The sequence below is a fragment of the Protopterus annectens genome, chromosome 3.part0, assembly GCF_019279795.1.
Source record: "Protopterus annectens isolate FY-2018-M chromosome 3.part0, PAN1.0, whole genome shotgun sequence".
NCBI classification, from domain to species: Eukaryota; Metazoa; Chordata; order Ceratodontiformes; family Protopteridae; genus Protopterus; species Protopterus annectens.
The window spans coordinates 777,833,049-777,847,498 of NC_056731.1; the positions used below are offsets into that span (position 1 = coordinate 777,833,049).

The 14,450-nt window shown below is 39.3% G+C and overlaps 1 protein-coding gene across 4 annotated transcripts in view; it reads right to left on the reverse strand.

Annotated features, from left to right (window-relative positions):
• The window catches only part of PLEKHG4B (pleckstrin homology and RhoGEF domain containing G4B), a 960,241-nt gene that overhangs the window by 154,213 nt on the left and 791,578 nt on the right, over positions 1–14,450 (reverse strand). For all 4 annotated transcript variants that reach the window (XM_044065125.1, XM_044065124.1, XM_044065120.1 and 1 more), the window contains exon 14: positions 4,127–5,091. In XM_044065125.1, coding sequence (XP_043921060.1) covers positions 4,127–5,091 — 965 coding nt within the window. The remainder of the gene's footprint in view (positions 1–4,126; positions 5,092–14,450) is intronic.

A 14,450-nucleotide genomic window follows, 5' to 3' on the forward strand; every position in this document is an offset into this window, starting at 1 on the left:
TGTTTTCTGGAGGAGGGCCTGCTTTCTTTTTTGAAACTACCTGCCACTGCTTTTTAAATGTTTGCTTACCAACATTTTGCTGGGGCTGTGTATTGTGTGTTTTGCTAAAGTTAGAGAAAGAGCAAATTATCCCTTGGAAAACTTAAGAGAAAGTAGTCTGAAAAATATGAAAGGTTCTCCAAATCAGCTTTCCTCTCTCATCACACATTTTGACAATTTCTGCGGTACAAGGTCCAAAATCTAGATCTCTATCCAAGGGCGAATTCACAGTTCCAATCTTGACATCCTCTGGGAAATTCTGAGAATGCAGTTGGACAAGTCTCTTTAAAACTGTTCTAGTTTCAGCAGCCCTGGAAGTGGCATCCACAGAGTCATAGGCATATTTCAAACAATGAGCAGTGACTCTGGAAACAGAAGAAATCAAATTACCAAGGCTTCTTCTCACAAGGAGAAACTGATGTCAAAACATTTCTCATGCTTTCACAATTAACCAGGATAAATTTCAAAGTATGAACCTGACAAATGACGATTCTTAAAACTCAAATTGCAGTAGAATACATTTTTTTCTCAAACTTATCAAAAAATGTCTCATTCTTGTCAGAAGGAGAGGGAATAGTATTAACAAAATGTTTAGCAGCCACAGGGTCACGTCTGGGATTAGTGTACAGAAACTTAAAGGACTGAGGAACTTTACATAATCTGTTTGATTTTTAGTGGTAGCTGAATGACTGTCAGAGAAACTGCAAGTCAGACAGAACTGGAGGAAAAGGTCAAGGTTCTAGATATTCCATTGTAACAAGCCATAATATTTTCTGAGGCATTGAGAAACCTCACAGTTTTCCCACAGAAAACAAAAATATTCATTCTGGAAATAGTTTCAGAGAAAGAGAATCTTTTGGTGCTCTTAGACACTATATGTTCAGACCACTGACTGCCAGCAGTTTTTTGAGTTTGTTAAACCACATCATGTATAGTGCACTCACTGTACACATCATCCATATATTCTCAAACAATATCTTCTCTTGTAGTCAGTGCCTTTATCATAACACATCACTTCGCCATGAATTGGGCTGCATTGCTGATCAACATTTTTGATTAACCAAAACATCTATCTCACAAAGATTGCTTGTTTATACAGACTAACAAATTACGAATTCTAACTTTTTGTTTTCCTTCCCTGAATTTATCTACTCTCCCTAACATCTCTTTTACTGTGATTTATTTTCTCATAAAGTGTCAGAGCAGTCTCTAGAGTAGTTTCTTTCTCTGCTAATGGCCAGGGCATGACACTGTCTTTGAAGGTTTCACACACACACACACACACACACACACACACACACACACACACACACACACACACACACACACACACACACACAGTGTCTGTCTCAGTAGTGTACTTGTCGTACTAAAAATCCAAACTGCACATTTCTTCTCCACAGTGGCATTTTCATGCATCTTTTTCTAGTCAATTAGAAATTATGTACTTTACTTCCTTGGTTCAAATGGATATTTAAGCACTGTTTCTAATATGAGTTATTTAATAACTCCTGACAAAGGGCTACTACTAGTCCAGAAGCTTAAGTAATTGCAAAACTTGTGTTGGTCCAATAAAAGGTATTGCATCAGATATGTGTTCCACTGTCTTTGTGGGGATGACATTATGGGCAATTCTGCAAACCAGAGAGGGTAATACCAGTTCAGCCAATGGTGTTGTTTACATGGAGGCTATGGACATATGAGGTTAGGATTACTGGTGATTGACGTAGAGGGCAAATCCCTGGAACCCCAAATTACAGAAAGAGGAAATTGTTTAATGATATGTGCAGGAACAATGAGGGAAGGAACTCCAGTGCTATCCATGGAAGTAAGGTTATTTGTGGGACCACTAGAGACCGACATGAATAGTGTGGGGGGGGGGGGGCATCACTCTAGCAAAAGGCTTCATATATAAAAGATAGAAGGTTCTCCCAAATATTTATCTATTACACTGTGCTTCTGTCTTTTGGTTTATCCTGCATGTGTACTCCTTCACCTTGAACCTTTTTGATGCCGTTCAGTATTTATTTATTTATTCATTAATTTGTTAATTCCATTTGTTAAATGATGCAGTCCATCTGATCAACAGCCCATTTTCAATGGAGGAACTTGACCAGCAGCAGAATTTTGTAGGGCACTTAATTGGTTTTGTGGCCATATTAAAACTATAGCATAAAGAAAACATGCAGTCATATTCTAGTCCTAAACAAAGAAGACTTCTAGTGTGTCTGTCATTCAGCAGAGCAGAAGCCTTGGTGTACAAAAACAAGAAAAAATGCAAAGTATATATATATATATATATATATATATATATATATATATATATATACATACACACATAGATACATAGATATAAGTTTATGACAGAAGTTACAAGTATCAAAACTTCAGACACCTGTCATAGCACTAAAACAATTTAAATCGCATAGATTCAAACATATTTTACATTGATTCATAAAGATTAAAAAAAAACAAAATCTGCCCCACTCCCCTTGCTTTACTGTACAGTGATCTCACAAAAAAGCTGGCACATGCGATCAGCTGATTTTCGATCAGCTGTACCAATTTTTTTTTTCATTTGTAAAGTTGCTACTTCGATGGGTTTAAGGAAACTCCTATAAATAGAAACAATGCTGGAACAAACAAAGTTTAAACTCTTACTCTATTCCTGCTGACTGCCAAGAAAGAAATTAATTGAGAAAAAGTAGATGGTCCAGATCCTGACTTATGGGGAGCAAATGGGTGGTGGCAGAATGCTTAGAGAAAAAGACATGAGATTCTTAAGCATGGGAAGAAGTAATGTAATTGAGTCTTGCTGCTAGCTTCTTGAAGTAAACTATGTTGCACTTTACTGAAATCGGTGTCTGTTTATGTTGTAAAAGTCCATCTTAAATTGTTCTCGACTTGGTAATTCCACAATTACTGAGGTATGTCCTATGAACCTGTGACTGTTAGGTAATTGCTGAACCACTTATGGTCCTCAGCAAAAAATACCTAATCAAAGAATAGATGGTGAGGTAAGATTGATCGGTGAGATAAAAGTTCCTAACTCCAGATTCTTGCAGTGTATTATATGCCAAACATAGTGAGATACACAGTAGAATTTAATTTGTCTCTCCCTGCTATTACATACATTTAGAAACACTTTAGTATCAACTAACATGAGGAACCACCTACATAGTCCTGCTGCAGAATGCAAGGTAAGTCACACATCTGGTACTTAGGAGGAGTCAAATGCCACGCAACCAGCAATATCACAGAAATAAACACGAAAGTAGTGATCATTACGCAATCAGCAATATCACAGAAATAAAAATTAAAGTAGTGATGATCATTAGACAATTAGCAATATCACAGAAATAAGCATGAACATAGTGATGACCATTAGCTTCATCTGCAGTAAAGGGGCATGCACACGTGTGAGTGTTACTTTAGACTGCTAAATGTCAAAACAAGTACTTCAGTTATATTGCAGGACTCCGTTAAGAAGAAAAAATATTCAAAACATGCCTGCCTAAATGCAAATGTTTATTTATTCAAAGACACATTGTTGTACATAAATATAATCTTAAATATTATTACTAATTATTGGTCTTTCTTAACATAAACACAGAAACACGCTGTGTCCACACTCTAGAAAGATTGGATTGCATAAAAATAGAGAGCGCAAGTTTTATCATGCACTTAAAAATATGTTTTGCTACTTTATTTGTCAGTATGGTTCTACCAGGTTCTGCTGCTACTATGGAAATGTGTCAAAACTAATGAATAGAATGAGACTGGCAGCTGTATGAAGGAAATAACTTAAAATTAAAGACCCAGAAAGAGATATTTGTTTGTACTACCATTTTCCTGTTAGAGTGAAAGAGCAAAAAGGATAAAACAGACTGTCCTTTCCCTTATCACCAAGATATAACTGTTCCTATCCTCTCACTGAGTTGTGGGAATATACAAGCTTTCTTTTCAGAAAATGTAGTTTTATTTTTTTTTCTCATTTTACATGGTATTCCTCTATGTAGATGTCAAATCAGTTTAACTTGTATTTTGTTTCTTGTGGCAACAAACTGAAAATAAAAAAAAGATTTACCTGCCATGCCATTTCTCTTCACTCTTTGAGCGGTGCGTTTGACATGGGGTAGACAAACTACGGGTTCTAACCAAAACAGGGCTTTTAACATCCACTCTTTGGACTCTGTTCTTCTCAGCTGACACATTACTAGCAACCTCAAGTCCTTTTATATGAACTCCAGTATAACCTTGGCGGTGACCCTCACTGTGCATTCCTTCGCGATGTGACAATTCAAAACTCTGTGTTTTCTTCATTATTTTTTTCAGTGGATGCTTTCGGTGACGGGCAGTTGCTGGTGAACAACTGGGTTCTGAATGGCAGGAAGCTGAACTCAGTGTGACAGTTTCTGAAGAACAAATAGGTTCTGAGTGGCAAGAAGCTGAGCCCAGTGTACAAATGCTGTCTGTGTCCTCAAAAACAGAGGCACTCCTCTGAAGCCTGCCTCGTGTTGGGGGAGATGCCTGTAACAGTGAAGGACTGAATAAGGTAAACACATCTTCATTTTGGCAAACGTCTTCAGAGTGTAATGAAGAATTTAGCTCAGACTCTGAACTCATTGACACTGGATGAGAGGATACAGTACTATGATTTTTTCTAGACACATCTAAATACAAGGATGACCCAAGAGACTCTGATGTCAAAATATCAGGTTCAGTATTGGTCCTTTGATTGTTTTTCTCAGGAGATTTATCTGAAGCTGGAATGTTTTTAGAAGCCTTAATTGCCTCAGAGAGTGTCTCTTCTAAATGGTGACGAGTTTGCTGACACTTCAGCCATAAGATGTTCCACTTTTTCATCTCTTTGTCACTCCCAAGACTGGACACCAGTGCATTCACTTTGTAAAAGTTTTCTGCAGAAACCTTTGTAGCTTCCTCATGGTATCCTTTAAGGCAAAGGAGAACAGTTGGTGAAAATACCGGTCTTCCGCTGTCTGCATTCAGTTGTTTCAGGTAATCATTGCAGTGTGACATCCACACGTTTGCCTGTGAAGGGAAATGCACACATTAAACAGTGATTTACATATGCAGCACTTTACAAAGTAAATGTTACAGAGCTAAGACACCATGAATTAATGTACAATGAAGTGTTTTGTGGAGCAACTGGAACATAAGTGCATAGCTACAACCAGTCTCTCACTTAGGAGACAGTGCCAAGATGGCAGTGTAGTGACAGACTGCTGAAGTAGTGAAGATAACCTGTCATGTAACTGTCCACCCAGCTCCTGATACGTAGATGAGCACAAGACATCAGGTTCTGATGCTTTCAAACCAGCACCCTTCATGACTAATGAACATGTAAGTAACAGAACAATGGCAGTTTGTAACAAGCTCACTCTATAATGGGATTTATTTTCTACATTTACATGCACATGGACACAGAAACACATGCACACATGCATGCATACACACACAGACAGACACACAGACAGACAGACAGACAGACAGACAGACACACACACACACACACACACACACACACACACACACACACACACACACACACACACACAAACATGTACGTGCTCACACACTCGCACACATATTTGAAAAAATAATCTAGTTTTGACATCTTGCCTATCATGCATCAAAAAAGGGGAGAAATCATTAAGCTGTTATATTTATAAATCTTACAAAAGAAGATTGATTGTGGGCCACTAATATTATATATGAAGCTTAAGGATGGTTAACTCAATTCCACTGACATTATCTGTAAGGTACTAGCAGTTACAAGTTGCAACTACAAGCAATATTTTGGAATACACAATGTTCATAAATAGAAAAAAAATTTAGAAGATGTTACAACAGCAAATCAATTCCAGAGAATTTCTTTAAAGCTACAATTGCAAATCAGTTCCAGAGAATATATTTAAAAGCAGATATGTAACTAGGCTGGGGTGAGGGGGGCAGCTGCCCTAGGAGCGGGGATAAAACTGACAGATGTTGGTCAGTTCGTAGTGCAGTACCGGCATTCATTTACACAGTAGCACTTCTGATATTGCCAGAACTGCTTTTACAGTAAAGTTTGAAGAGCTTCAGTGTTTCATGTGAGGTAGAAGTTATAGTAAGCTGCTTGTTTTATTTTAGTCCTGAAACAGAAAAAAACATTTTTTTTTTGCTCCTTGACTTTGAGCTTGGGGTGCAGCAGATCATGTAGAACACATCTGGCTTCCTTCTTAGGTGATGAGTACCGGATAGATCATGGTGAACGGGCTTTTTTTTCTTCTCAACTTGGAGATGATGGTTGCTGGATCAGGGAATGGGAACAGATGCTAGATGAGACAGATACAACGCTTCTTTAAAGAATACTTTTGGAATGCTAACCATTAGCTTTAAAGATCAAACATAAATCTATGAACAGTAACTTAACAGCAGTTGCCCTCAGCAACACAATCTTGTCCTTCTTGTACATCCACAGGTAGCCACCCTCAGGTTTCTTTGCCAAAGAACATATTTAATCACGTACTCTTAAATATTTGACAGACAGGTACCTACTCATTCCAGTGGCAACAATAAAATTAAAATCATGTTATTCTTGTATATGAAAACCATGGCAACTGATTTGCTTGGATGACTATGTGTCTACACTGGTGACAGTCTTGATAATATGTGAATCAGATTATGACCTTTCTGGACTTGAGTGATGCCACAGATGCTATCCCACTTAAGAGGTCCATAAGCAAGTGTGGGCTATGGAAACAGGACTCATATTGTTGAGATGAATGAAGGTTAGCAAAAAACTAGACTGCAATGCAAGTCACTCAGTGAAGGAGAAAGCATACCCACACATGATTTGTTTCAGTAATATCCATATTTATGGGGACATGATAAAATTAAGTTCTTAGCAGTATAGATTACAAAGGATTCTAGTGTGGAAGCTAAGGCTATATGGGAAGAGACTGAACAAAAGATAATACAAAAACTGAGACATTGGAAGCACTGTTATATGGATATGGATGGCAAGAAACAAGCAGTTAAAATGTTTTTAGTCCCTTTAGTTTTATACACAGGTCAGGCGCATTTTTATCAACCAGAGAAGTTGTGGATAGCAATTAATAAAGAGCTGAAGGATTTTATCTGGGAGGAGATGATGTCCTGAGTCAAGTGGGATAAGCTGATTCTTCTAATAGAACAAGGCAGTTTGACGTTACTTGATTTGAAGGAGTACTTCATACCTACACAGCTAAGGCTCCTATAAATAGCAAAAGCATAAACCTATAATTCAAACTGGAAATGGATGATGGTGAAACAGGGGAAAAGGTCAAGAAACAAGTATAGACTGGGATTTTGGATGCAGACCACTAAGGAGAATAACAATAATCATACAGAATATTATATTCATAAAGTAGCAGAAAGTATTTTAAGAAGTAAGCCAACATGGGAATGAAGAAAAGACAGTCTGCCAATAGGGATTACTGCATTTAGGATTACAGACAACAGGCAAGAGGGGGCTGGAATTTATTGGAGAAAACTGAAAAAAAGAACCAAGGCATTGGGAGCAAATAATTAGAGAGGGAAAGGTAATAGAACGGGAAGTGGCCAAGAATTTATCTGGACTGCAGGCTAGAGATTGCTTTCCCTATCAAGGACTGACAGAGTATAGGCAAAGAGAAAGAAATAGGAAGATCCTAAGTGAAAGACCAGCACTGGTAGAGTTGTAATAGTAGACTCTAGAACAGAAGTGGATGCTAAAAATGAATAATTAGTAGAACATACAAAGTATTGCATGATAAATATAAGATTCAATCATAGGAGGTTAGAAAGGATTGGGAAGAGGGACTGGATAAGCAATTCACAAAGAAACAATGGGGGGATATATGTATGTCTTCCGAAAAAGCAATACATTCTAGAATATTTAGGATCTTTGTTTGGAAGTGTTTGTGATGATGTGAGGTAGTGTCACCTGTGTCAGGGGGAGTAGGGAAGTGCATTTGTAACATATACCACCATAGACAGCTGGAGTTTTGTAAAATTATATGTTGTTTGAATATCGAACTGATTTGTACAGATGCTTGTGTTAAAAATGTATCAACAGTGGGTCCTACTGGACAGAAAAGAAAGATACATATATGTCTGACTGTATTGTAACTGATGAAATGTACATATTTTAACATAGGATGCTGGAAGGGAAGTGGTTAAGCTCAGCTCAGCTAACCTTAAAAAATAGCCTGAAATTAAATTACTTGGTTACAGCCATAAAGATTTTATCTCACAGGTCTGAATGCAACCAGGGAATGGCCTGTTAGTTTTGCAGGAAGGGTGGAAGTGTTGGAATTGTTTTACAGTTTCCATGTGCTGTAATAAACCTTAGCTAAAGCTCTATGTGTGTATTGTGACACATCAGTGCCAAATCCTGCCTCATTTTCTAGTGAGGGGGTAGTGTGGGAACCACAGAGTCAGGTGACCAGATGTGATGTCATTATGCAGCCAGCACTGAAATTGTATTTGAATATTAGTGAGAGATGTAGGGAGTGCACTCTGTTTTTGGGACCTGACAAGACATTCATCCACTTCATGTTACCTTGCTTTAGTTAAGTAACTAGAGAAGAGTAATTCTTCAGTCAGTTGGGAAAATACAGGAAGAGTAGCTAAATGTTGTTTTTTCACTATATGTATGAGTCTTTCCATCTGTGTTATTTTTTATATTTCCTGTGACTGAAACCCTGGTGTTTATTGTAACTAGATATTCAATATGTTCATGTTTTTTTTTTATTATTATTATTTATTATTAAATATATCAAAACCTTCCATTGTGGCTGATCTTTTAGAAAATATTTAACCTTTGAGAGTACTTACATTTATTTAGTGGCACTGTGGTTCTACATTCCTGAAAGTCTTGCTGCTTGGTTAAACATTACCATTTACATAAGTATTAATTTTATTAAGTGTAATTAGGTACCCTGGTAAGAACCTTAAAGTAGCTGGCTTCAGGTGTTCTGGTGGCAGGAAATCTACCTTATAGCCTGGGTGGAGGTGGTAGAGCAGGTAAGCTGTGGCAGCCTTTCTCAGGTGGGTTTGTGTGTGTGAAAACCAAATCTCAAAGAGTGTGTGTGTGTGTGTGTGTGTGTGTGTGTGTGTGTGTGTGTGTGTGTGTGAGACAGCTTCTTTGAAAAGGAACACTGAGAGCACTGATTTCACAGAGAGGGTGGTGGAAGACTTGGCTTGGAACACTCAGCTAATGACTCAGCACTGTAGCAGTCAGTGAGGAGTCTTATTTGTGGCCTGGAGAGAAAGTCCAACCCCAGGATTGGAGGGCGAGTTCCCTGTGTGCTCTTAAGGGAAAGTGTACTCAGTGCAGATAGCCACATCTGAAAATACTGTGTGTGTCTATTTTTCTCACACTGAACATTCTCCACCGGTGTCAGTGGTAAGGTTTGGGGCTTCTTGATCACAGGCCCAGAACAGGGACATCACATTGTTTATATAGGTATTTTTATACCCCAAGTAAACTCCAAAGAATTTTTCCTCAGGTAGACAGGAAATGTTGGAGGTGTGATGGGGATGTAAAAGGTACATGAGAACATATTTTCTGGGGGTGGAATGAGTTGGCACAGTTTAAAGATTCTCTGCAGACTACTCTTTCAGATATACTGGGTGAGAAAACTGATGTAACTAAGGAAATGCTTTTCAGCTATGATACAGACACAGAATTGGAATTGCCTAGAAACAGTAAAGCCTTCCTGAGTCTAATGATGGTCTCTGACAAAAATGCCTTACTAGAAAATTGAAATCAAAGTCCAAACCAACTGAACTAGAAATAAAGAATATAGTACCAGAGATAAAACAACTATAACTGGGATCTTTAGAAAATGGCAGGAACAAATTACACAGAAAAAATGGAATTGTGGGGACAACACATACAGAGGAGGAAAGAAGTTTAAAAGAAGGCAGGATTTGAATGAACTATGTAATGTCTGACTGACAATGACTGGATAGATTATAAATGATGTATGTTTGTAAGTAAAATTATGTCAATATGGTTTGTGATGTATAATGTTTGCAACTAAAATTATATCAATATGGTTTGTTTTTATTTACATACATGTATGTTTGTCTATGTCATATGTAAAAATTTAATAAAAATATTTCTTGTTTAAAAAAAAAAGGAGAAAGGATGGAATGGGAAAGGATAGCTGCCAGTTACAAGGCCAAAGTTTTGAAGTGAGCACACTGGATTATATGAAACTAGGCAACAAATCATTTATTTATTTATTGGCATTTGTTTACTGGGATAATGTAAATGAGCCACGCAACACCCCTCTTTATTGGAAGCCCAGGGAGAAAAGTTTCACATTTACACATTATACAATAGAAAACAGCACATTTGTTTATGTCTTAGAGTAATAACTATAAATATAAGAATACATCTAAAACAGACAGGACAACAGTGGTGTACGATTTGGTGGTCATGCAGCTATTCTCCATTTGCATGGGTGCCGTGAAGTAAGCCACCTCTGTTTTTAGGCGCTCAAAGTTAGCTTTGGAGAAGTTTTTCATGGTGGTTACCTTTGCAGGAGGGTGGGGGGTTGGAGGGAGGTGGATTTCAAAGGTGATTAGCTTGTGGTCGGATTTAACCAAGGAGTAGTTGACTATTAGTGTAGAGCAATGGTTGCCCATGTTAGTAATGACCACGTCAAGGATGTTGCTACCTCTAGTGGGGGTAAGAACAAGCTGGTCCAGGGCATTGGAATTAATTAATTCCAGGAAAAGTTGGGCAAGTGTGTTGGTACATGAGTAGTTTTCCCAGTTAATGGAGAGGTATTTGAGGTTACCCAGTATGAGAGTGTTAGGTTGGACCCTAATATTCTCCAGTGTGCTTAGGAACGTGGAGTGTGAGTCTTGGTACATGGTTGAGGACCTATATCAGGAGACGGCCTGAATCTCTGTCTTACCCAATGTTAGCTGCACCCGAAGTATCTCAGATGCGTTATGTTGGGCTACCAGTCTGGAGGTCTGAGCATCCTTTATGAAAATGGAAACACCACTGCCTTTGGATCTTTGGTCCAAGTTCTGGAGCTGAAAGGTGTGGAATGAGTTACAGCTTGGTAGTGCAGGGGTGCTTTCTGCTGCCTTGAACCAGGTCTCTGTTATGGCACAAATGTCGATGTTCTCCATTTTAAGGAGTGCTTCAAGTGAGTGCATTTTGAGATTTAGACTTCTAGCATTTAGCAGCATGAACCTCAGATTGCATTTGTTTGTAGCTGTTACACTGGTAGTTTGGTCTTTGGAACACCATCTAAAAAAGGCACTATAGGGGTGGCAAGAGCCTTGGCCAGTATCTGGAGTCCCAGGGGTGACAGATGCAGGCCATCTCTGGAAAAGCATTGAGGCCTGTCAATCATGTCATCCCAGGCAGACAGATACTGGATCCCCTTAGAATTACACTAGAAACTTAGCCAATTGTTGAAATCAATCATTTTCTGCTTGTACTGTGGTATCATTTTGGGTGATGGTAGGATGCTGCTCAGGGCTAGGGTCATACCCGCCTGGGTACATAATCCAAGAGCTCCTCCATGTCACCTTTCATGTTGTCCAGGGAGGTATGTCTCAGGTCATTCACACCCACATGTACAATGACAGAGTCATATTTGTACCTGTTGTTGAGGGACCTGAGTGCATGCGTTATGTGGTGGATCCTGGTGCCTGACAGGCAGCTGACCATTACTTTCTCCTTATTCAACCTAGTAAGTGGGACATCAGTGTGCCTCACTATTGAGTCACCTATGACCTGTGTGTTGGGCATGCTGTTTTGCCTTAGGGGCTTTGGTTGAGTGGCACACTATTTAGGAGAGTTATGTGTCTCATGATTAGTGTTGTGTTGTGGTGATCGAGTACGTTTCTACCTTGGCGGTCTCTGCTGTTTGGACAGATTTTTATTGAGAGCCTCCATGAAAGTGGCTGTGTGGTTTGTGTTTTTATGTGAAGGCAGTGCTGGTGTGTGTTCTGGAAGGCTATGTGTTCCATGTGGTGTGGTGCAAGTGTTGACCTTCTCCTCCTGACCAGCTATAGAGTGCGTGGCTTCCAATTTGGATATATAAGTGCATCTCTTGCAAGTCTGAGTGTCAGGAGGTAAGAGGAGAGGGTTGTCAGTGTACATAAGGCAGTTGCTACATTCACTCAGGATGCCCAATTTCATCAGGTTAATAGGAGAAAGCACAAGGAACTGACCTTTAGACATGCCTGGAGGGGTGGGCATTAATAATAAGTACTGGGGCTGTTTCCTTGTAGAATGTTCAGTGCTGGTAGCACCTTTGTGTGCTACAGTTGCTACAAGAAGTCTGGTAAAGTGCTAGACTAATAAGCTAGCACTTTACCAGACTTCTTCTAGCAATTGTAGCACACAAAAGTGCTACAAGAAGTCTAGTAAAGTGGTAGACTAATAAGCTAGTAAAAATGCAGGAGAGGAGAAAACTAGCAGATCTAAGGAAATAAATTGAAGAGCAGACTTTAGCCCCACTCCAAAACTTACAAACAGTCCTGGATACAGCAAATCTGTATCTGGACTAGACTAGTTACAGGAGAGGTGGGAAGCAAGTGCAAATGTGGGCTTTTAAACCAGAAAGTTGAAAGAGATGGAAAAACTGCCCAAACGGCCAATGAACTACAATTTCTGGGCCAGAAACCACTCCTCTTGTGGTAGAAAGGCTACCTAATGCCTACTACTCTCACTGATAAGCTAGAAGGCTTCCTTCCAACACAGAAAGGTTTGGGGGGCTCAGAAGCTTACATACACTCCTGGATACAGCAAATCTGTATCTGGACTAGACTAGTTACAGGAAGGGTGGGAAAAGAGCAAACACTGGATTTTAAACTAGAAAGTTGAAAGAAATTGAAAAACTGCCCAAACGGCCAATAAAGTACAATTTCTGGGCCAGAAACCACTCCTCTTGTGGTAGATAGGCTACCTATTGCTTACCACTCTCACTGATAAGCTAGAAGGCTTCCCTCCAACACAGGAAGGCTTGTGGGGCTTCAGAAGCTTACAAACAGTCTTAGATAGAGCAAATATGTATTTGGACTAGACTAGTTACAGGAAAGGTGGGAAACAAGTGCAAATGCGGGCTTTTAAACCAGAAGTTGAAAGAGATGGAAAAAATTTCTAGACCAGAAACCTTCCTCTTGTGGTAGATAGGCTACCTAGTGCTTACCACTCCCACTGATAAGCTAGAAGGCTTCCCTCCAACACAGAAAGGCTTGGGGAGCTCTGAAGCTTACATACAGTCCTGGATACAGCAAATCTGTATCTGGACTAGACTAGTTACAGGAAATGTAGGAAATAAGCTTAGAATTTTATTTTTTTTTTTACAGAAAAGCAGCTAAAACAGCACTAAAAACAATTCAAGTGCAGTGCAAGCTAGCACACTTCAGTGTGAGGCAAATGCAGTTTAAATAAATGCAATTTATTCAAAATGTATTCTGAACTGAATTCAATTATTGTTTTATTCAACTCTGAAAAGTTAAAAAGTGCAAAAAATATACTTATCAGCTGAGAAGGCTTATGATGTGAATGAGTCAGCCTGGGTAGCTAAAAAAAGAAATAGATGAACTATAAGCCCTCAAAACTTACGAGCTATTGCTAAAACTGCCTGGCAAAGTACAGTTGTGTACCTACCATAAATGTAGATGTTCGAGTGTATTCACTGTTGCAGTCATTACACTTGGGTTATCCTGCTGGCAGGCTACCCGCAGTCAGCCTGAATTCCAAAGTCTTGGTCCAGCGTCGGCTGCTGTCGCCTCTTCCCTGATGTCAGAGCACCAGGGGTATATAAGATGCAGCCGACACCATTTTCTTCAGTTTTTCTTGCCCCAGATGTCAGGTGCCCCCAAGGAGGTAGGCAATACATATTGCTTATAAAAACATACACTAAAATAAACAATACCTTTATCTACAAGCAAATACACCACATAGGTTGTATAGGATAGAGAAGTATAGATAAGTCCCAGCAAAGAAAGGGGGATGGTGGGTGGGTAACCTGGACTGCAACAGTGAATACACTCGAACATCTACATTTATGGTAGGTACACAACTGTACTATGTTCATCGTGTTTCACTGTTACAGTCATTACACTTGGGTTGGATCCCAAAGCTGAGGTAGGGCGGCTGGGTATAAATAGGATTAGGAGAGGCTATGAGGCCCTGCAGGACTGCAGTGGCAAAGCCTGCTCTGGATTTAGAGTAAAGAGGCAAGTGATAATGCTTGGTAAAAGTGTGCACTGAACTCCAAGTTGCAGCCTCCAATATTTCCTTGGTTGGTACTCCTCTGAGAAAGGCTGCTGAAGTGGCTGCTGTCCTGGTAGAATGTGGCCTAATATTCTTAGGCACTGATTTGCCATGCTGTGCATAG